Source organism: Symphalangus syndactylus, chromosome 14 (assembly GCF_028878055.3).
Source record: "Symphalangus syndactylus isolate Jambi chromosome 14, NHGRI_mSymSyn1-v2.1_pri, whole genome shotgun sequence".
NCBI classification, from domain to species: Eukaryota; Metazoa; Chordata; class Mammalia; order Primates; family Hylobatidae; genus Symphalangus; species Symphalangus syndactylus.
Genome location: NC_072436.2, coordinates 64,014,738 through 64,036,739, shown reverse-complemented (window position 1 = coordinate 64,036,739; position 22,002 = coordinate 64,014,738). Strand labels below are relative to the sequence as shown.

The 22,002-nt window shown below is 42.3% G+C and overlaps 1 protein-coding gene across 5 annotated transcripts in view; it reads right to left on the bottom strand.

The window, feature by feature from the left end:
• Positions 1–22,002, bottom strand: part of ULK2 (unc-51 like autophagy activating kinase 2) — a 104,160-nt gene that overhangs the window by 42,811 nt on the left and 39,347 nt on the right. For 3 of the 5 annotated variants that reach the window (XR_010115635.1, XM_063617737.1, XM_063617738.1), the window contains 4 exons: positions 12,407–12,454; positions 12,125–12,247; positions 11,506–11,594; positions 2,586–2,757 (listed from right to left, as the gene is read on the bottom strand). Coding sequence is in view for 4 of the 5 variants with exons in the window: in XM_063617737.1 (XP_063473807.1) it covers positions 2,586–2,757; positions 11,506–11,594; positions 12,125–12,247; positions 12,407–12,454 (432 nt within the window). In the remaining variant the exon portion in view is untranslated. The remainder of the gene's footprint in view (positions 1–2,585; positions 2,758–11,505; positions 11,595–12,124; positions 12,248–12,406; positions 12,455–22,002) is intronic. The other 2 variants (XM_063617739.1, XM_055243206.2) reach the window with 1 other exon arrangement.

Below are 22,002 nucleotides of genomic sequence, written 5' to 3'. Positions count from 1 at the left end.
AAACGTGACACTGCATATCAGTGGAGAAAAGACAAATATTTAATAAATAGGACAACTGACCGATCTCTACCTTGCTCCATCTACAAAAATGAATTACAGGTAAAATTATATGTGGAAAACAAAATCTTTAGAAGAAAATATAGAACACCATTATAACACTAGGACAGCATGACAGAGAATATTAGTACAAGTTGTTTGTACCAATATATTGTAAAGTTGTAGATATCTAAGTTTTTAGTTAGAAGAAATTCTGGGACATGTACACAAGAATGTCTGTTATTATATACATATATATATATTTCTTTTCTTTTTTTTGAGACAGGGTCTTGCTCTGTTGCCCAGGCTGGAGTGCAGTGGCACAGTCATGGCTCACTGCAGCCTCAAACTCCCAAGCTGAGACTACAGGCATGAACCACCACACCCAGCTAATTTTTCTATTTTTGGTAAAGGTGGGGTCTCGCCATGATGCCCTGGGTGGTCTTGAACTTAGGGGTTCATGCGATTCTCCCACTTCAGCCCCCAGAGAAGCTCTGACTACAGGTGTGTACCACCATGTCTGGCTAACTTTTTAGTTTCTGTAGAGAAAGAATCTCACTATGTTGCCCAAACTGGTTTCAAATTTCTGGGTACAAGCAATCCTTCCTCCTCAGCCTCCCAAACTACTGAGATTACAGGTTGTGAACCACAATGCCTGGCTCATTACATTTTGGATAGTGAAAAGGTAGAAGTAACCCAACTATAAATCAGTAGGGAAATGGATAAACTGTGTTTTAGTTATATTATACAATTCAGGTATTAGAATGAATTTCGAATTTTAGAACATTCACATTATACTGAGCATTCCAAATGCAAAAATCTAAAATCTGAAATGCTTCAATGAGCATTTCCATTGAGCATCATGCTGGCACTCTAAAATTAGTTTCAGATTTGGGGGCATTTCAGATTTTCTGATTTGGCAGGCTCAACCTGTAACTATAAAAACACAAAAACCCTATGTTAAGTATGGATACAATTATATGCAGAAATATGAAATCTACAGGAAGAATATACCGCTAGCAAGAACAGAAAGAGAAAAGGCACTTTAGCTTTACTTACAGCATTTTTTGTTTGTTTGTTTGTTTTTTGAGACGGAGTCACTCTCTGTCGCCCAGGCTGGAGTACAATGGCACAATCTCAGCTCACTGCAACCTCCCCCTCCCAGGGACCCCAGTGCTCCTGGAGGGGGTTCAAGCGATTCTCCAGCCTCAGCCTCCTGAGTAGCTGGGGTTACAGGTGTGCGCCACCATACCTGGCTAATTTTTGTATTTTTAGTAGAGACGGGGTTTCACCATGTTGGTCAGGCTGGTCTCAAACTCCTGATCTCATGATCTGCCCACCTTGGCCTCCCAAAGTGGTGGGATTACAGGCGTGAGCCACTGCGCCCGGCAACTTAGAGCATTTTATATATTTTTAAAAGACATCTAAGACAAATATGGCAAAATATTGACCTATATAAAAGTAACACAGCCTAGTGGGTACCTTGAGTATCTGCTCTATTATTTTGTTTAAAATGTTTCATGATTTTAAAAGTTTGACTTACTTTTGGTAAGGAAATAAAATCACTTGACGAGTTAATGGGTGCAGCACACCAACACAGCACATGTATACATATGTAACAAACCTGCACGTTGTACACATGTACCCTAAAACTTAAAGCATAATAATAATAAAATTAAAAAAAAAAAAAGAAAAAAGAAATAAAACCACTGTACTAGATGACTTTTAAAGGTAACTCTCACTTCTCATAATGCTGGTTATAAACTGCCATGGCATTGCTGCTGTGGTCCATGTTTTCCCTTCTGCACCCAGCTAATACTTAATTACATTCAGTCTAGGGATTATGGTCTTCACAACAACTAGCACAGTGCCTAGAATGAGCATCTACTAAATAAGTACTAGACGAACAACTAAAAAGACCTGATACAAACTGCTGCACACAATTAGCACTTGATACTATTCAATTATTACAGTAATCAAATCTCTAGCTTTTCTGATACTATTCCTTCATGATCAAACCATGGTTCCTTCTTTTTAATAGTTTTACCTAATCTTTTTTGTAGGTTTTCTGGTACCCTTCACTATTCCAAAGTACACTGGCTCTATTTAGTCACTTGGATTCTAGTTCCTTTATGAAAATTCTTCCCAAATATTTATGAAGCTCATTCCTTAACTTATATAAGTATTTTCTGAAGGACGTTCAGATTGTTTATAACACTCTTTTGACTCAGGTTTTTTCCCCAAATGAATTGTTCCCTTCTTTCCTTAGTTTCACTCACTCTGCTGGTTTCTCTATTTCTTTCTGTTTGGATACAAACAGAATTTGAGATCATTTCCTATAAAGTTTTCATGTACCTTCAGAATCCAAAATTATTGTTTAATAGAAGATGATTGAGTAAATTTTAAAAAGGTAGGAATATAATTCTGAGAATTCAAACAATTAATAAAATGCTCATTTGAAAAGGTGCCCTACACAAGAAAGTGTAATATACGGGTGCTAGTTTAGTAGATTAAGAAATACAATGTGTACAAGTAGAAAAGATTCTCACATGAGTGGTCTGACGAGATGTTGTGTGGCACCAAAACAAAGTCATCCGTGTCACAAGAAGAGTTCTTGCTACTAGTACTGGCAGAATCTTTGGAAACTTGTAGATAGTTGGGAGGACCCAATGGTGGGGAAGATAAGTTTTCTTCCTGAATATGCTGCATATCTGGAAGGGACTAAAATTAACAACATAAAATTAAAACTGGCCTAATAATCAAATGCAAGTCAGAATAGTGACTAGACTAAGGAATTTTTTTTTTCCCACAAAAGTGGGCATAAAGTCCAATTCCATCTAAGGTTTCAAAAAATCTCTTTAGAAAAGCTTTCCTTTAGAAAACGTTTCTTTTAAAAGTGTTTGCATAAAGACTTCTAAAATGTTTTCCAAAAATGATACTTAAAAATATATCATATCACTTATCCAATGTACTTGCCGCCCTCTCCTGAAGTTTTTGAGAAAGTGAATTGGCCGCACGCGGTGGCTCACGCCTGTAATCCCAGCACTTTGGGAGGCTGAGGCGGGCGGATCATGCGGTCAGGAGATTGAGACCATCCTTGCTAACATGGTGAAACCCCGCCTCTACTAAGAATACAAAAAATTAGCCGGGCATGGTGGCGGGCGCCTGTAGTCCCAGCAACTCGGGAGGCTGAGGCAGGAGAATGGCATGAACCCAGGAGGCGGAGCTTGCAGTGAGCTGAGATTGTGCCACTGCACTCCAGCCTGGCTGACAGAGCAAGACTCTGTCTCGAAAAAAAAAAAAGAAAAAAAAGAGTGAATTTTTATCATCACAACATCCCCCAGTTCTAGCTCATGACCTAACAAAGCAGATACTTAATAACTCTCCACTTAATGACTAAACACAAAATGTCCAGAGACTTTAAATTAATGACATCTTACACACACACAAGTTTTAAATATATAATGAAGAAAAATTACAAGCAGGAAACCAACAGACCACATTTTCGTAAAAAAAAAATAGACAAATCAGGAAGGGTGCCTGCACCTAAGACCAGAAATGTATTTATAGACTTGGAAAACCTTACAGGTCTCCTTGTGTTCCTCTTGTTTTTGTTTTACCGGGGGGTAGTAGTTGATTTGTTAGTAGGAGATAGGATAGGAAGGGAAGAAAAGCATGTAAATATATTTAAACAAATACTTAAGAGCTAACTAGCTACGTATCTTTTGTTGTTTATCTAGTTCAAGGACCCCAGTTGACAACTCATTGAATATCTTGATTATTACAATGGTTTCCTACAACAATGAACTTCATAGCTTATTGTGTTAAGCCCCTATTAACCTGTTTCATCTTTGCCTTTATTTAAGGAAAGGAAAAATACTGTATTATGCTCTTTAAACCCAAGCCTTAAATACCTGGTTCACTGTTGCTGCTCCTTTGAATGTCACTGTGCCATGGTATCGGTCACTGATACCACTTATTTTCACGTGTGTGACATGCACTTGACACAATCTCTCCTTATCACTTTTTGAAGAGACTTTGTATCACAAGGTAATGAAGGGAAGGGAAGATGGAAGAACTAGCACTACTAAGCCTCAACCATGCACTAGGCACTGTTAAGAGCTTTCCAGCGGGGCGCAAATTACGGCTCACACCTATAATTCCAGCACTTTGGGCCTGTAATTCCAGCACTTTGGGAGGCCGAGGTGGGCAGATCACAAGGTCAGGAGATCGAGACCATCCTGGCTAACACGGTGAAACCCCGTCTCTACTAAAAATACAAAAAATTAGCCGGGGGTGATGGCGGGCGCCTGTAGTCCCAGCTACTCTGGAGGCTGAGGCAGGAGAATGGCGTGAACCCGGGAGGCGGAGCTTGCAGTGAGCTGAGATCGCACCACTGCACTCCAGCCTGGGTGACAGAGCAAGACTCGTCTCAAAAAAAAAAAAAAAAAAAAAGAGCTTTCCATGTTATCTAACTTTAGCCCATTCACATATAAATAAACAAAGTTCAGACAGGTAATTTGCCCTAGATCACACAATTAAAAAGTAGTCCAGCTGAGATGTGATTCCAATTATCTAACTCCACAATATCTTTCCAGTGGTTTAGGCAGGAACTTTCCCAGTTTCTTCTCCTGCTATTTACAAAATTACCTGCATCCACAATCACCCTGGTTATTCTTTCTCGTAATAGTGGAAGAGATGCTTCTCTTCCATGGGAGCTCCTCTCTCCACCTGTGCTCTGCATTCCATGCTCCTCTATGTCCCCAGTGGCCTAGAACAACTCCCCTCAGCTCCTGACATTCTTATCCTCTCCCTTTATTATGGCATTTTTTCCCTCTGTAGATAACCATGTTTAACTTTCTCACATCTCAAATCCCTACAACCCTTTCGAATTATCATCTCTTCTTCACTTCTTTTCTTCTTTTTTTTCTTTCTTTTTTTTTTTTTTTTTGAGATGGAGTCTCACTGTGTCACCCATGCTGGAGTACAGTGGCATGATCTTGGCTCACTGCAACCTCTGCTACCCAGGTTCAAGCGATTCTCCTGCCTCAGACTCTTGAGTAGCTGGGATTACAGGCGTCTGCCATCATGCCTAGCTAATTTTTGTAGTTTCAGTAGAGACGGGGTTTCACCATCTTGGCCAGGCTGGCCTTGAACTCCTGACCTCATGATCCACCCACCTCAGCCTCTCAAAGTGCTGGGATTACAGGCGTGAGCCTATAAACAACATATCTTGAAATTATCATCTTCACTGACTCAAATTTGTCACATCCTATATATCCCTTAATTCAACATAACCCACTCTGTCTTCAACCCTTGAATAAAAATACCTTTACTAAGATTATCAACAATTTCTATTGTCAAGTCCAACAAGTATTTCCCATACTCCTTAACGTACTTGAACTTTCTGCTCCATCTGTACTGTGGACCATTCTTCTCAACACTCTGCCCCTTCATTCAGTGACCCTGCAATCTCTTGTTTTTCCTCCTACTTCTTGGGGACTCCTTCTGAGTCTCTTTTGTGAGTACATACTTCTCATTTGCCCCTCAAAAAGGAGGAGGAGAAGAGTATTGAGTTCCCCATGAGCCACCCTGGGCTCTTCACGCTTCACTTGTTGTACTTACCCGAGTGACCATGCTCACCGTCCCTCCTACCCTTAACTACCACTCACAGAATGATGGTTCCCACTTTTTGATCTTCAGCCAAGATTCTCTCTGACGAGCTCTAGATCCCTTTGTTCACTTGCCTATACAACACATCCATGCCTGTACGTTAACTCATCACCATTACATTCCAAAGCACTGCTCTCCAAGTTCCCTCAGAGTGACCTTGCCAGCCGGCCATTGTCACCAGCAAGGTCTCACTCTTCTTCAGGTCCTAAGTTCAAGCAATCTTCAAGATCTGTGTGCTCTTTGCCTTTCTCTTACCTGGCTCTTCTCCTTTCCTACTGCCGCCTTAGTTCAGGCTTCATTCTCAAAACAGTAATGATGACAATGACAATAATGATGATAAAATAAAAGGTGCAAGGGTCTCAACGTGTCCTCTCTCTTCTAGTGGAGACCTCTGTATTTCCTCTCTCACTCCAACCTAGTCCTCCACCCTGCTTTTGGGAGAATCTAGCTAAAAAACACAGTGGATCATATCACTCACTCTAAAATCATTCCAATGGCTCACTGCAACTTTTTTTTTTTTGAGATGGAGTCTCGCTCTATCACTGATCTCAGCTCACCGTAACCTCCGCCTCCCAGGTTCAAGCGATTCTCCTGCTGCAGCCTCCCGAGTAGCTGGAACTACAGGCGCGCACTACCACGCCCAGCTAATTTTTGTATTTTTAGTAGAAATGGGGTTTCACCATGTTGGCCAGGATGGTCTCAGTCTCTTGACCTCGTGATCCACCCGCCTAGGCTCCCAAAGTGCTGGGATTACAGGCGTGAGCCACTGTGCCCAGCCTGGCTCACTACAACTTTTAAGAATGCAGCTGAAATTCCTTTGCTTGACCTCCAAATACTGTCAGGCCTCTGTCTACCTCTCTAGCTTTCTTTTCCCTCCACCCATCACCAATGCTCTCTACATCCACAAAAATGAACTACTGAGTGCAGCCTTGTTCTTTCTGCAATGATGGAAAAGGCCTATATTTGAGCTATCCACCATAGGAGCTACCAGCTAGCTAAGGCTACTAAGCACTTGAAATGTGGCTGGTGTGAGTAAGAAAGTGAATTCTAGAGAGTTCCTTCAGTGGCTCACGCTTCTGTGACTTTATGTATGGAAATTCTTCTGCTTACAATATCATTCTTTCACTAATTCTTGCAATCTTTCTTCAAAACTCAGCTCAAACAATCCCCTCTTTTTAGTAGCCTTCCTAAATCCTTAGTCTAATTTTGATGTTCCCCAATCACATTCCCATAGGCAATGAAGATACATATACATATGCTTCTGGCAATGACTGAGTTACCTACCTCTTCTCCATACAATTAAATTAAAACTTCCTTAATGTCAGGGACCTGGTCATCTCATTCATTAGTATAAACCAGAACATCACACAAAGTAGGTATTCAATAAATGTTATAAAATGAATAAATAGGCCAGGCGAGGAGGCTCACATCTATAATCTTGGCATTTTGGGAGGCCAAAGCAGGCGGATAACCTGAGGTCAGGAGTTCGAGACCAGCCTCGCCAACATGGCGAAACCCCATCTCTACTAAAAATACAAAAATTACCCGGAAGCGGTGGCACACGCCTGTAATCCCAGCTACTTGAGAGGCTGAGGCAGGAGAATCACTTGAACCCAGGAGGCAGAGGTTGCAGTGAGCCGAGATCGCACCACTGCACTCCAGCCTGGGTGACAGAGTGAGAGTCTCAAAAAAATAACTAAATAAATAAATATTCAAGATTTACCATCTAAATAGCATTTAATCTCTAGTCAGTATCATAATTAAGAGTGATTTGGAGTTTTTTTATTGTTTGTAATTTTTTGTTGGGGGGGGCCTAGAATTTTTCTGGAATAAAATAGCAGCTAGATATTTACACGAGAATGTAAAAACGACAACGTTATATCACATGCCTGCGCATCTCAAGCCTCTGTATGAGTCTACACCAGTCCCAGAAAGAAGGAAAGGGAAGCATGTATGAAATCATCTTATTTTTGGCAGATGATGTTAAATGTAAAGTCTATCAAACCATCCCATTTTCTAATCCCACTAACTGGAAACTATATACAAATGTTCGTACTTTCCTTTTTTCCCCTGCTTTCCACTTTATTTCCATTTTTTTTAAAGGCTTCCTAAAATGGTGTTTATTGGTTAGTTGGTTGGTTGGTTTTTGAGACAGTGTCTCTCTGTATCCAGGGTGAAGTGCAGTGGAGCAATCATAGCTCACTGTAACCTCGAAGTCAGGGGCTCAAGCACCCAGCTAATTTTTAATTTTTTTGTAGAGACGGGATTTCACCATGTTGCCCAAGCTGGTCTCAAACTCCTGGGCTCAAGCAATCCTCCCACCTTGGCCTTCCAAAGTGCTGGGATTACAGGCGTGAGCAAGCACACCCAGCTGACCTTATCTTTTTTTTTTTTTTTTTTTTTGAGACAAAGTCACAAAGTCTTGCTCTGCGGTGGCACAATCTCAGCTCACTGCCATCTCCACCTCCTAGGTTCAAGCGATTCCCCCACCTCAGCCTCCCAAGTAGCTGAGATTACAGGCACACGCCACCACACCCGGCTAATTTTTGTATTTTTAGTAGAGACGAGTTTTCGCCATGTTGGCCAGGCAGGTCTCAAACTCCTGATCTCAAGCGATCCACCCACCTTGGCCTCCCAAGGTGCTGGATTAAAGGCGTGAGCCACTGAGCCTGGCCCAACCATACTTTTTAAAGAACTCTAATGAATAAGACATAAAAAGGATATGTTTATGCCAGTGACTTATTTTATTGTTTTTTTTTTTTTTTTTTTTTTTTTTTGAGACGGAGTCTTGCTCTGTTACCCAGGCTGGCTGGAGTGCAGTGGCGTGATCTTGGCTCACTGCAGCCTCTGCCTCCTGGGTTCAAGTGATTCTACCGCCTCAGCCTCCTGAGTATCTGGGATTACAGGTGCACGCCGCCATGCCTGGCTAATTCTTGTTATTTGAAAAAACACCAAGACAGGGTTTTGGCATGTTGGCCAGGCTTGTCTCAAACTCCTGACCTCAAGTGGTCCACCCGCCTCAGACTTCCAAAGTGCTGGGATTACAGGCGTGAACCACCACCGGCCATTTTACTGTTTTTTGTTTGCTTTGTGTTTTTTTTATTGAGATGGAGTCGCGCTCTGTCGCCCAGGCTGGAGTGCAGTTACGTGATCTTGGCTCACTGCAACCTCCGCCTCCAAGGTTCAAGCGATTCTCCTGCCTCAGCCTCCCGAGTAGGTGGGAGTACAGGCACGTGCCACCACGCCCGGCTAATTTTTTGTATTTTCAGTAGAGATGGGGTTTCACCGTGTTAGACAGGACGGTCTTGATCTCCTGGTCTCGTGATCTGGCCACCTCAGCCTCCCAAAGTGTTGGGATTACAGGCATGAGTCACCACGCCCAGCCAGGTTTTTTTTTTTTAATAGAAGCAGGTTCTTACTACGTTGCCCAGTCTGGCCTTGAACTCCTGGGATCAAGCAATCCTCTCATTTCAGCCTCCCTTACAGCTGAGTCTACAGTCCTGCCCAGGCACACCTGGCTATTTGTTGTTTTTTTTTTTTTTTTTTTGATAGAGATGGGTGGTCTTGATATGTTGCCCACGCTGGTCTTAAACTCCTGGGATCAAACAATATTCCTGCCTCAGAAAAAACAGGTTTGTCCACCAGAGTTTTCAACATCTAAAAATGCCTTTCTCTTTCTCCTGCCTCTCTTCACTCCTCCAGTTACTTCTACATTCAGCTACTCCTTGGCAGCCCTAGCCTGGCTCCTATTTGTTCCCCTCTTTCAACCAACAAAAACCCCAAAATGCTCTCTCCAGTCAAAGAAAATTTCCAGTTCAACGTCCTCCCTGCTGGCCTCTCTCATCCCTCAGTCACACTATCATCCCACAGGCTCCTTTATGTTTGCTCTCCCAAAATTAGATTCTTCCCTGTGTTCTTTTCTCTAGCACAAGCTTTGCTTTTCATATTACATTGTGTCAAATATATGGTTCATAATAATAGCCACAATTTATTGAGACTTTGCCATGGCTAGGCACTTCCCACATCTTACTACCAGGACCCTGCAAGCAAAGGTTAATCAAGCCTATGGTCCAGAAGAGGACACCATGGCCCACCTCTCTAACTGACCAGCCGAAAGTCACTGGGTGGGCTAGCAGCAGGGCTAGGACTGGTGCCAGTGTGTCTGGCTCTTAATTTTTTTAGTTCACGAGAACATAAGTCTTATTAACATAATCTGCTTTATCTATTTGATATGAATTTGCAGGGCTCTGTAAGAAAGGTCTGCTGCCAGTTTTGAGACTTGTCTGTTTGCAACAGGCTACATCTGCATCTGATTTACCTAATAGTTGCCACCTCCTGCGTTATATACTATGTGTCAGACCCTGCATGCAATAAGTGCTTACACTCACTTATCCCTGAAGAACCCTACGAGGTAGGTAAATTACACTCACTTGACATACAAAAAAAAGGTGTCCTAGTTAATATGACAGGTAAGGTACATGGAGGCTGCAAGCCCCATCCACTTAAACCTCTGAGTTGCCTCACTTTTATGGCTCCCCTACCTTTCTGCCAGCGGCATTCAAGAAATTGATGTCTGGGGCCGGGTGCCGTGGCTCACACTTTGGGAGGTCAAGGCGGGCAGATCACTTGAGTTCAGGAGTTTGAGACCAGCCTGGCCAACACAGTGAAACCCCGTCTCTACAAAAGATACAAAAAATTAGCTGGGTGTGGTGGTGTGCACCTATAGTCCCAGCTACTTGGGAGGCTGAGGCTGGAGAATCGCTTAAACCCAGGCGGTGGAGGTTGTAGTGAGCCAAGATGGTGCCACTACACTCCAGCCTGGGCGACTGAGCAAGATTCCATCTCAAAAAAACAAACAAAAAACAAAAAACAAAGGCCTAAGAGGAGAGTGGAGTAGGAAGAAGTGACTAGAGTGACCAGAAGGCCTCAGGATTAGGAAGAAGTACTGAGATGGGAGGGAACACAGCCATGAAGAAAATGGCTTGGGAGCTTCAAGGAAAGGAAGAGGTTTAGTAGAAGCCACCTTAAAGTGCCAGAAATCATGATTAAAAGAATCTAAGTCAGAGAAATCTGGCTCAGAGGTGACTCCTCCCTCAGTAGAAATTCCACATACAAAAAAAATCCAAGCGGCTGGGCGCGGTGGCTCACGCTTGTAATCCCAGCACTTTGGGAGGCCGAGGCGGGCGGATCACGAGGTCAGGAGATCGAGACCACAGTGAAATCCCGTCTCTACTAAAAATACAAAAAAATTAGCCGGGCGTGGTGGCGGGCGCCTATAGTCCCAGCTACTCGGAGAGGCTGAGGCAGGAGAATGGCGTGACCCCGGGAGGCGGAGCTTGCAGTGAGCAAGATCGGGCCACTGCACTCCAGCCTGGGTGACAGAGCGAGACTCCGTCTCAAAAAAAAAAAAAAAAAAAAAAATCCAAGCTCATGTCTACAGCGTTCAGATAAAATAAATACTTACTGCCTATCCACCTGTAATGGGTACTCTTTGCTTGCAAGTATCATCACCAAAACACCATAGGGTATAAAAAGGTGATAGTACTATACTCACTGTTCAGAGGAAAATGGCCCAGAGAGGTGACATTTCTTTCTAGAGCTTACACAGTAACATATGGACAGAGGTCCGAATGCAGGTCCATTTGACCCAACTATCATGTTCTTTCTCCCAAACCTCAGCTGCATTAGTAAACATTACACATAAAAAGAATATCCACAGTGTATGTGCATGCTCCATTTCAGAACAGATGTAACAGCACTAACTCTGAAATTATTTTTAATAAAACTATAACTTACTGGTGGAGAAGCAAAACGACAAGATGGAGAGCTGCCACAGGAGCTTCCAGAGACAGAACCAGAATACACGGGCACTGGAACTGGGCAAGCTAGGGGAAGAAACACAAATGAACTACATCATTTTGTAGTGCAGTCACATGACCTGTATAACAGAAACACTTGCCAAAACTACTACATACACCTTTGTGTTTCCCCAAAATCTGCATTTACCTATTTATTAGCACATCTGCTGATGAAACTAAAAGTGCAGCAATTACTAAAACTATTCCAACTCCGTTTCAGAAGGAAAAATAGAACAGTTATTAAATAAACACAATTGTAGGTATCTAAGAAAATCAGGCCAGGTGCAGAGGCTCACTCCTATAATCCCAACACTTTGGGAGGCTGAGGCGGGAGGATCACTTGAGGTCAGGAATTTGAGACCAGCCTGACCAACATGGTGAAACCTCGTCTCTACTAAAAATACAAAAATTAGCCAGGTGTGATGGTGCCCGCCTGTAATCCCAGTTACTTGGGAGGCTGAGGCAGGAGAATCACTTGAAACCAGGAAGCAGAGGTTGCACCACTGCACTCCAGCCTGAGTGACAGAGCAAGACTCCGTTTGCGTGGTGGCACATGCCTGTAATCCCAGCTACTCCAGAGGCTGAGGCAGGAGAATGGCTTGAACCCGGGAGGCAGAGGTTGTTGTGAGCTGAGATCGCGCCACTGCACTCCAGCCTGGGCAACAAAAGTGAAACTCCGTCTCAAAAAATAAATAAATAAATAAATTAATTAATTAATTAATTAATTCAATGAAATTTTAAGAGTCACAATAAAAGATTAATTTTGTAGTAAAAATCATTAATTTTTCCTAAAGCTTGCATTCATTCTTTAAGTGAAAATACAAAAAATGGATACTCACATTTTTTTACTGGAACTTGTTCAAGAAAAGGATGGCTAAAAAATGCTTCTGTAACAAGAAATGAAAATGCAACCTTTAAAGAGACATTGACTAAAATATCAACCAGGTTATTTTTTCTCAATGTATTCAACATGTCTTTGAGATCAGAATTTAACTTCTTTATATAGGCTCCATTTCCTTTAAATGTAAAAGCGTATTTTTTATAAATCCTCTATAACTATTTTTATAATCATATAAAATAATGAATCAATAACAAATTTTAAATAATTATGAATTCTCAAAACATCTATCACCAGCACAACATACTCTGATGCTACTTACACAGATATGTTCTCTAACATATGCCACTCTCTAGTGGACAGCCCCACAGGAGAACTGTGATCACCAGGCCCTTGTTAAGCATCCATGTGAACTACAGCTGTTAAATTGTCCTAAGAGGAAACTGAGGCAGCTGATTTATACAACAAACTATCCTTCGCCCCTAGAAGTATTCCTGATGCTGATTTCACATTAAAAAGAGAAAAAACTGGCCGGGTGTGGTGGCTCATGCCTGTAGCCCAGCACTTTGGGAGGCTGAGGCAGGCAGATCACCTAAGGTCAGGAGATTGAGACCATCTTAGCTAACACGGTGAAACCCAGTCTCTACTAAAAATACAAAAAATTAGCTGGGCATGGTGGTGGCCGCCTGTAGTCCCAGCTACTCGGGAGGCTGAGGCAGGAGAATGGTGTGAACCCAGGAAGCAGAGCTTGCAGTGAGCCGAGATCGTGCCACTGCACTCCAGCCTGGGTGACAGAGAGAGACTCCATCTCAAAAAAAAAACAAAAAACAAAAAAAAGAAACTACAAAAACAATACATTCAATAATTTTAAAACCATTATCCTTAATAGTTGTTTCACTATTGACCATAATTCTCGTGGTTCAGAGCAACTCTCAGCTTAACTTCTCCCTAATAGGTATAAATATTTCCAACTACATGAACTTAATTTTAGTCCAACTTTACAAAACGTTAAGAAAATAGGTATTCAAACCATTTCATCTTTTCCCCGGCATGGAAACAATTATAGCTATCCTCTACTGAGTATTCAACATTCACTAAGACAATGAACTGGGTGCTTCAAAAACCTTATCTGAGGACGTATGTCGTCCTATCATGGGTAAGAAAATTAAAAGCACAGGAAGGCCATGTTTCTTGTCCAATATCAAAGAGATACTAGGGTGAGGGACTAGAATTCAAATTCCAGTCCATCTTATTTAAATACCAATGTGGATTTCCATATTATACTATACATTAGCAAACCAAAATCCTGGAGTATATTTCCACAAATTTCTGTTAGTATTACAACTATTACTACAGGAAAAGTCAAACACTTTTTTCCCTAAAAACTACAAGATCAGGGTTAATTTGCTAAGTATTGGGGTGGGGGGAGGGACCAATGAGGAGTTAATGGGTGCAGCACACCAACATGGCACATGGATACATATGTAACAAACCTGCACATTGTGCACATGTACCCTAAAACTTAAAGTATAATAATAATAATTTAAAAACAAAAAGGAAAAAAAAATTTGCTAAGTATTTTCATTAAACATGTCTTAATGATTTCTCTGGTCTGACATTTTCAAGTATTGCTGTTTTTACCTAAGATAAGAATTAGGTTGGACCGGGCGTGGTGGCTCACGCCTATAATCCCAGCACTTTGGGAGGCAGAGGTGGGCGGATCACCTGAGGTCGGGAGTTTCAGACCAGCCTGACCAACATGGAGAAACCCCGTCTCTACTAAAAATACAAAATGAACAGGCATACTGGCACATGCCTGTAATCCCAGCTACTCAGGAGGCTGAGGCAGGGGAATCGCTTGAACCCGGGAGGTGGAGGTTGCGGTGAGCCGAGAACCTGCCATTGAGCTCCAGCCTAGGCAACAAGGGCGAAACTGTCTCAAAAAAAAAAAAGAAACTTCCAAAAACTCTTAAGATAAACTGATGAGACCCACACAGAGTTACAGAATCAAACTTTCAAAAGACAGAGAGAATCTTGGAAGCAGCAAGAGAGAAGCAACTTGTAATATACAGGGATCCTTAATAAGAATATCAGCCAATTTCCCATCAGAAATCTTGAGGCCAGAAGGTAGTGGGATATTATCTAAAGTGCTGAAAGAAAAAAAAAGTTAACTGAGAATTCTATATTCCACAAAACTGTCCTTCAAAACTCAGGAAGAAATTAAGATATTCCCAGAAAAACAAAAGCTGAGGGAATTCATTACCACAAGACCTCCCCTATAAGAAATGCTAAAGAGAGTACTTCAGATTGAAATGAAAAGAGCTAGACAGTAAAAAGCCACATGAAGACATAAAGATCTCCGGAAAAGATAACTGCACTGGCAATTTAAAATCCAATAGTACTGTAATTTTGGTTTGTAACTTCACTTTTTCACTTGCTACAGAGTTTAAAAGACAAATGCATTAAAATCACTATAAAGATATAACTTGTAATATCAACATAAAGGGGGGATAGAGCAATACAGAAGTAGAGTTTTTGTATGCAACTAAAGTTAATATGAATTCAATAACTTTAGATGTTATATGTAATCCCCAGGTAACCACAAGGAAAAATATACACAAAAGGAAATGAGAAAGGAATCAAAACACATTACTATAAAAATCAAACAACACAAAAGAGAGCAGTAATGGGAGAAACGTGGGACAAAAAAGCTGTAAGACATAAAAATAGTGAAATGGTGAAAATCTTTCCTCATCAGTAATTACTTTAAATGTAAATAGATCTCCTTAGGCAGAGACTGGCAAAGTAGATTAAAAGGAAATAATCCAGCTATAATCTGTAAACAGAACAGAGTCCCTTTAGGCCATGTGAGGTGGCTCACGCCTCTAATCCCAGGCGGATCTCTTAAGCTCAGGAATTCAAGACCAGCCTGGGCAACACGGTGAAACCAAAAAATACAAAAAAATTAGCTAGGCATGGTGCTGCACATCTGTGGTCCCAGCTGAAGTGAGAGGATCGCCTGAACTCGGGACACGGAAGTTGCAGTGAGCTGAGATTGTGCCACTGCACTCCAGCCTGGGTGAAAGTGTAAGACTACATCTCAAAAAAAAAAAAAAAAAAAAAAAAAAAAAAAGAAAAAGAGACTTACTTTAAATCTAAAGACACAAATATATTGAAAGCAAAATGATGGAAAAAGCTATTCCAGACAAATACTAAGCAAAAGAGAAGGGCAAAGCTGACTATCAGACAAAATAGAATTTGAACTGAAAACTGTTATAAAAGACAGAAAGTACATTAAATAAGGCCAAGTACAGTGGCTTAAGCCTATAATCCTAGCACTTTGGGAGGCCCGAGGTGGGTGGATCGTTTGAGCTCAAGAGTTCTAGATCAGCCTGGAAAAAAAGGTGAAACCCTGTCTCCACAAAAAATACAAAAATTAGCCAGGTGTGGTAGCTTTGTACCTGTAGTCCCAGCTACTTGGGGGGCAGAGTGAGAGGATCACTTGAGCCCAGGAGGCAGGGGTTGCAGTGAGCCGAGACTGCACCACCACGCTCCAGACTAGGTGACAGAATGAGACCCTGTCTCAAGGAAAAAAAAAAAAAGAGGGGGGGGGCTGGGCACGGTAGCTCATGCCTGTAATCCCAGCACTTTAGGAGGCTGAGGAGGGCGGATTGCAAGGTTAGGAGTTCAAGACCAGCCTGACCAACATGGTGAAACCCCGCCTCTACTAAAAATACAAAAATTAGCTGGGCGAGGTGGCAGGCACCTGTAGTCCAAGCTACTTGGGAGGCTGAGGCAGGAGAATCGCTTGAACCTGGGAGGCGGAGGTTGTTGCAGTAAGTTGAGATCGCGCCACTGCACTCCAGCCTGGGCGACAGAGCGAGACTCCATCTCAAAAAAAAAAAAGACATTAAATAATGATAGAAGGGTTAATTAACCAAGAAAATTTAAGATTTATAAACATCAGAGCCCCAAAATACATGAAGCAAACATTGACAACTGAAGTGAGAAAGAGATTTGTACAATAATAGTTGGAGACTTCAATATCCCGCCTTCAGTAATGGATAGGATAACCAGATACAGCATCAATAAGGAAACGGAGGCACTGAACAGTGCTATAAACTAACTGGACCTAACAGACATACACAGAGTACTCTAGTCTCCGAGAGCAGAGCACATATTTTTCTCAAGTACACATGGGACATTCTCCAAAACAGACCACACCTTAGGCCACAAAACAAGTCTTAATAATTTTTTTTTTTTTAATCAGAGACAATGTCGTGCTCTGTTTTTCAGGCTGGAATGCAGTGGTGCAATTAGCTCATTGCAGCATCAAACTCCTGGGCTGAAGTAATCCCTCTTACCTCAGCCTTCCAAGAAGCTGGAACTAAAGGTGCACACCACCACACCCAGCTAATTTTTAATATTTTTTGTAGAGACAGGTTCTCACTATGTTGCCCTGGCTAATCTCAAACTCCTGGCCTCATGCAGTCTTCCTTCCTCAGCCTCTCAAAGCACTAAGGTTACAGATATGAGCCACCATGCCTGGCCCATAAATTTTAAAAGACTGTAATCATGGTGATTGATTATCTTTTCCAATCATAATGGAATAAAAGTGGAAATCAAGGGCCGGGCACAGTGGTTCATGCCTGTCCTTTTGAGATTCTGTTTAAAAAAACAAACAAACAAAAACTAGAAATCAATTAACAGAGGAAATAACGGGAAAATCCACAATATGTGGAAATTAAACAAAACACTCTTGTATTACTCTGTTTTCACACGCTATGAAGAACTACTTGAGGCCGGGCACAGTGGCTCATGCCTGTAATCCCAGCACTTTGGGATCCAGAGGCAGGCTGATCGCTTGAGAACAGAAGTTCAAGACCAGCTGGCCAACATGGTGAAACCCCGTCTCTACCAAAAATACAAAAATTAGCCAGGCGTGGTGGCATGCAGCTGTAATTCCAGCTACTCAGGAGCCTGAGACAGGAGAATCGCCTGAACCCCGGAAGTGGAGGTTGCAGTGAGCCAAGACTGCTCCACTGCACTCCAGCCTGGGTAACACAGCAAGACTCCGTCCCTAAAAAACAAAATAAAACAAAACAAAACAAAAAACTACCTGAGACTGGCCATTTCATGAAGAAAAGAGGTTTAATTTAGTTCTCCATGGCTGGGGAGGTTTCAAAAAACTTATAATCATGACAGAAGGCGAAGGGGAAGCAAGCATGTCTTACCATTGCAGAGCAGGAAGGGGATGTACCACACTTTCAGACCATCAGATCTTGTGAGAACTCACTGTCACAAGAACAGCATGGAGGAAATCCACCCCCATGATTCACTCACCTCCCACCAAGCCCCTCCCCATTCACTCACCTCCCACCAAGCCCTTCCCCAGACACATGGAGATTACAATTCAAGATGAGATCTGGGTGGGACACAGAGCCAAAGGATACCAACTCTTAAGCAACCATTGAGTCTAAGTCATAAAGGAAAATTAGAAAATATCTTGAGACAAATGAAAATGAAAACACAACATACTAAAACTTATGGGATGTAGCAAAAGCAGTAGTAAGAGGGAAAAATATACCTGTAAACACCTCCTTTAAAAAAGAAGAAATACTGGCCGGGCGCGGTGGCTCACGCTTGTAATCCCAGCACTTTGGGAGGCCGAGGAGGGCGGATCACGAGGTCAGGAGATCGAGACCACGATGAAACCCCGTCTCTACTAAAAATACAAAAAATTAACCGGGCGTGGTGGCAGGCGCCTGTAGTCCCAGCTACTCGGAGAGGCTGAGGCAGGAGAATGGCGTGAACCCGGGAGGCGGAGCTTGCAGTGAGCCGAGATTGCGCCACTGCACTCCAGCCTGGGCGACAGAGCGAGACTCCGTCTCAAAAAAAAAAAAATAAAATAAAAGAAGAAATAAGGCCAGGTGCCGTGCCCCACGCCTATAATCCCAACACTTTGGGAGGCCAAGGCAGGCAGACTACTTGAGGTTGGGGGTTCAAGACCAGCCTGGCCAACATGGTGAAGCCCCATCTCTACTAAAAATACAAAAAAAATTAGCTGGGCGTGGTGGCGGGCACCTGTCATCCCAGCTGCTTGGGAGGCTGAGGCAGAAGAATCACTTTAGCCCAGGAGGCGGGGGTTGTAGTGAGCCAAGATTGTGCCACTGCACTCCAGCCTGGGCAACAGAGCAAGACTCTGTCTCAAAAAAAAAGAAGAAATAGGCCAGGCATGGTGGCTCACACTCGTAATCCCAGTATTTTGGGAGGCCGAGGCAAGTGGATCACCTGAGATCAGGAGTTTGAGACCAGCCTGGCCAACATGATGAAACCCTGTCTCTACTAAAAATACAAAATAGCCAGGCGTGGTGACTTGAGCCTGTAGTCCCAGCTACTCTGGAGGCTGAAGCAGGAGTATCGCCTGAACCCAGGAGCTGGATGGAGGTCGCAGTGAGCCAAGACGGCGCCACTGCACTCCAGCCTTGGTGACAGAGCAAAACTCTGTCTCAAAAAAAAAGAAAAAGAAACATCTAATCAATAAGCTAACTTCATGCTTATGGAACTTTTTAGAAAAACAGCAAACTAAGCCCAAAACTAGTAGAAGGAAAGAAATAATAAAGATTGGAGTCAAGATAAATGAAACATTTTCTTTTTTTTTTCTTTTTAGACAGGGTCTCACTCTGTCACCCAGGCTGGGTGCACTGGCATGATCACAGCTCACTGTAGCCTTGACCTCCAGGGCTCAAGCAATCCTCCCAGCTCAGCCTCCTGAGTAGCTGGGACTACAGGCCCACACCACCACACCAGCTAATTTTTGTATTTTTAGTAGAAGGGTTTCACCATGTTGCCCAGGCTGGTCTCACTGATCTGCCCACCTCAGCCTCCCAAAGCACTGGGATTACACATGTGAGCCACCATGCCCAGCTGTGCTTGAACTTTTAGTGCATTCCCCAAGCCACACACAGATCTATGGACAAAGGATGGTAACTTACCGTCTCAAAGCACCATCTTTGACCAATAACTGGCTGACCACTAAAAAACTGTAGACACGGGGTGACCCCTAGGAAACTGGGCTTTACAATTTTTTTAACTGAAAAAAATACAAAAACAATTCTGGAGATAAATCAATGTTCAAAAACTGCAAGGAAAACAATATTCCACAGATTTCATCCAGGCAAGTTACTAAACAAATAGAGCAATCCGACCAGGCATTGTGGCTCATGCCTGTAATCCTAGCACTTTGGGAGGCCGAGGCAGGTGGATCACTTAAGGTCAGGAGTTCGTGACTAGCCTGGCCAACATGGTGAAACCCCGTCTCTACTAAAAATACAAAAATTCTCCAGGCATACTGGTGTGCACCTGTAATCCCAGCTACTCGGGAGACTGAGGCAGGAGAATTGTTTGAACTCGGGAGGCGGAGCTTGCAGTGAGCTGAGATCATGCCATTGCACTCCAGCCTGGGCGACACAGTAAGACTTTGTCTCAAAGGAAAAAAAAAAAAAAAAAACAGAACAACCCCCAATTGGGAGAGGGAGAGGGTTCAAATCTAAAGTTGCTATCTGTATTGAACAAAATGTTTGATCTTTGACAAAAAACCACAAGGCATGCAAAGTAACAAAGAAGTATGGCCCATACACAGGGGAATGAAGCAGTCAATAGAAACTGTCATGAGGGGGCCAAATGTTGGACTTAGCAAAGACTTTAAAGCAGTTATTATAAACAAAGTTTTTTTTTTTTTTGAGACAGAGTCTCGCTCTGTCACCCATTTTTAAAAGTAGAGAAAGCCAGCCGGGCACAGTGGCTCATGCTTGTAATCCCAGCACTTTAGGAGGCCGAGGTGGGTGGATCACGTGAGCCCAGGAGTTCAAGACCAGCCTGGCCCACATGGTGAAACCCTGACTCTATTAAAAATACAAAAAATTAGCTGGGCATGGTGGTGAGTGCCTGTAGTCCCAGCTATGCAGGAGGCTGAGGCAGGAGACAGTGACTCATCAAATAGAGAATATCAAGAAAAAGACAGAAATTATAAAAAAGAACCAAACAGAAAATCTGGAGTTAAAATCACAATAACTGAATAAAACAATCAGCAAGCTTGAGAACAGATTAATAGATATTTCCAATCTGAAAAACTCAAAGGAAAAAACAATATGGAAAAATGAACAGACTCAGCTGTGGAACATCATCAAGCATAGACCATTTTTTTTTTTTTGAGACGGAGTCTGGCTCTGTTGCCCAGGCTGGAGTGCAGTGGCCCTATCTCAGCTCACTGCAACCTCCGCCTCCCAGGTTCATGCCATTGTCCCGCCTCAGCCTCCCGAGTAGCTGGGACTACAGGCGCCTGCCACCACGCCCGGCTAATTTTTTATATTTTTTAGTAGAGACAGGTTTTCACCGTGTTAGCCAGGATGGTCTCGATCTCCCAACCTCATGATCCACCTGCCTCGGCCTCCCAAAGTGCTAGGATTATAGGCGTGAGCCACTGCGCCTGGCGCAAGCATAGACCATTAAGTGCAAACAATGGGAGTCTCAGAGAAGATAAAGAGAAAGTGACAGAATGAATATTTTAAGAAATGATGGTTGACAACTCCCCAAATTTGGTGAAAAATATTTATTTATATATCCAAAAAGATCAATAAACTCCAAGCAGGATAAATACAGAGATACACATCTAGACACATCACAGTTAAAACTGTTGAAAATCAAAGACAGAGAAAAATCTCAAAAGCACTAACAGAAAAATGACTCATCACCTACTAGGGAAACCTAGTAAGATTAACAGGTGACTTCTCATCAGAAACAATGGAGGCCAGAAAGCAGTAAGATGACATAGTCAAAGTACTGGCTGGAGGAAATCCTAACAACCAAGAATTCAGTATCTACCAAAAAAACACTTTTCCAAAGTGAAGGGAAATAAAGGGAAATAATGACATTCTCAGATAAATGAAGATTCTGAGAATTTGTATAAAGAGCATTGGTAATTATGTAGATAATTATGGAAGACAGTACATTATGTATTTTTCTCTTAGCCAATTTAAAGGACAACTGTATAAAATAATTATAAAATTGTACTATTGGGCTTTGTAACATACAAAGATTAATATATATGATAACACAAAAGAGGAGGAAAGGAATGGAATTATATTAGAGCTAAAAAAATGACATCAAACAAAAAAGAGATAAAAAAATACAAAAAGAAAAAAAAATGACACCAAACAGTAACTTGAGTCCATAAGAATAAATGAAGAGTGTCATAAATGATAACTGTATAAGCTAAAATAGTACTCTAAGGCTGGGCATGATGGCTCACACCTGTAATCCCAGCACTCTGGGAGGCCGAGGCAGGATGTTCGCTTGAACTCAGGAGTTGGCGACCAGCCTGGGCAACATGGCAAAAACCTCTCTACAAAAATTTTAAAAATTAGCTGGGCATGGTGGTGTGCACTTGTCATCCCAGCTATATAGAAGTTTCAGGCAGGAGGATCACTTGAGCCCAGGAGGTCAAGGCTGCAGTGAGGCTTGTTTGTACCACTGTACTTAGGCCTGGGTGCAGAGTGAGATTCTGTCTCAGAAAAAAAAAAAAAAAAAAAGAGAAAC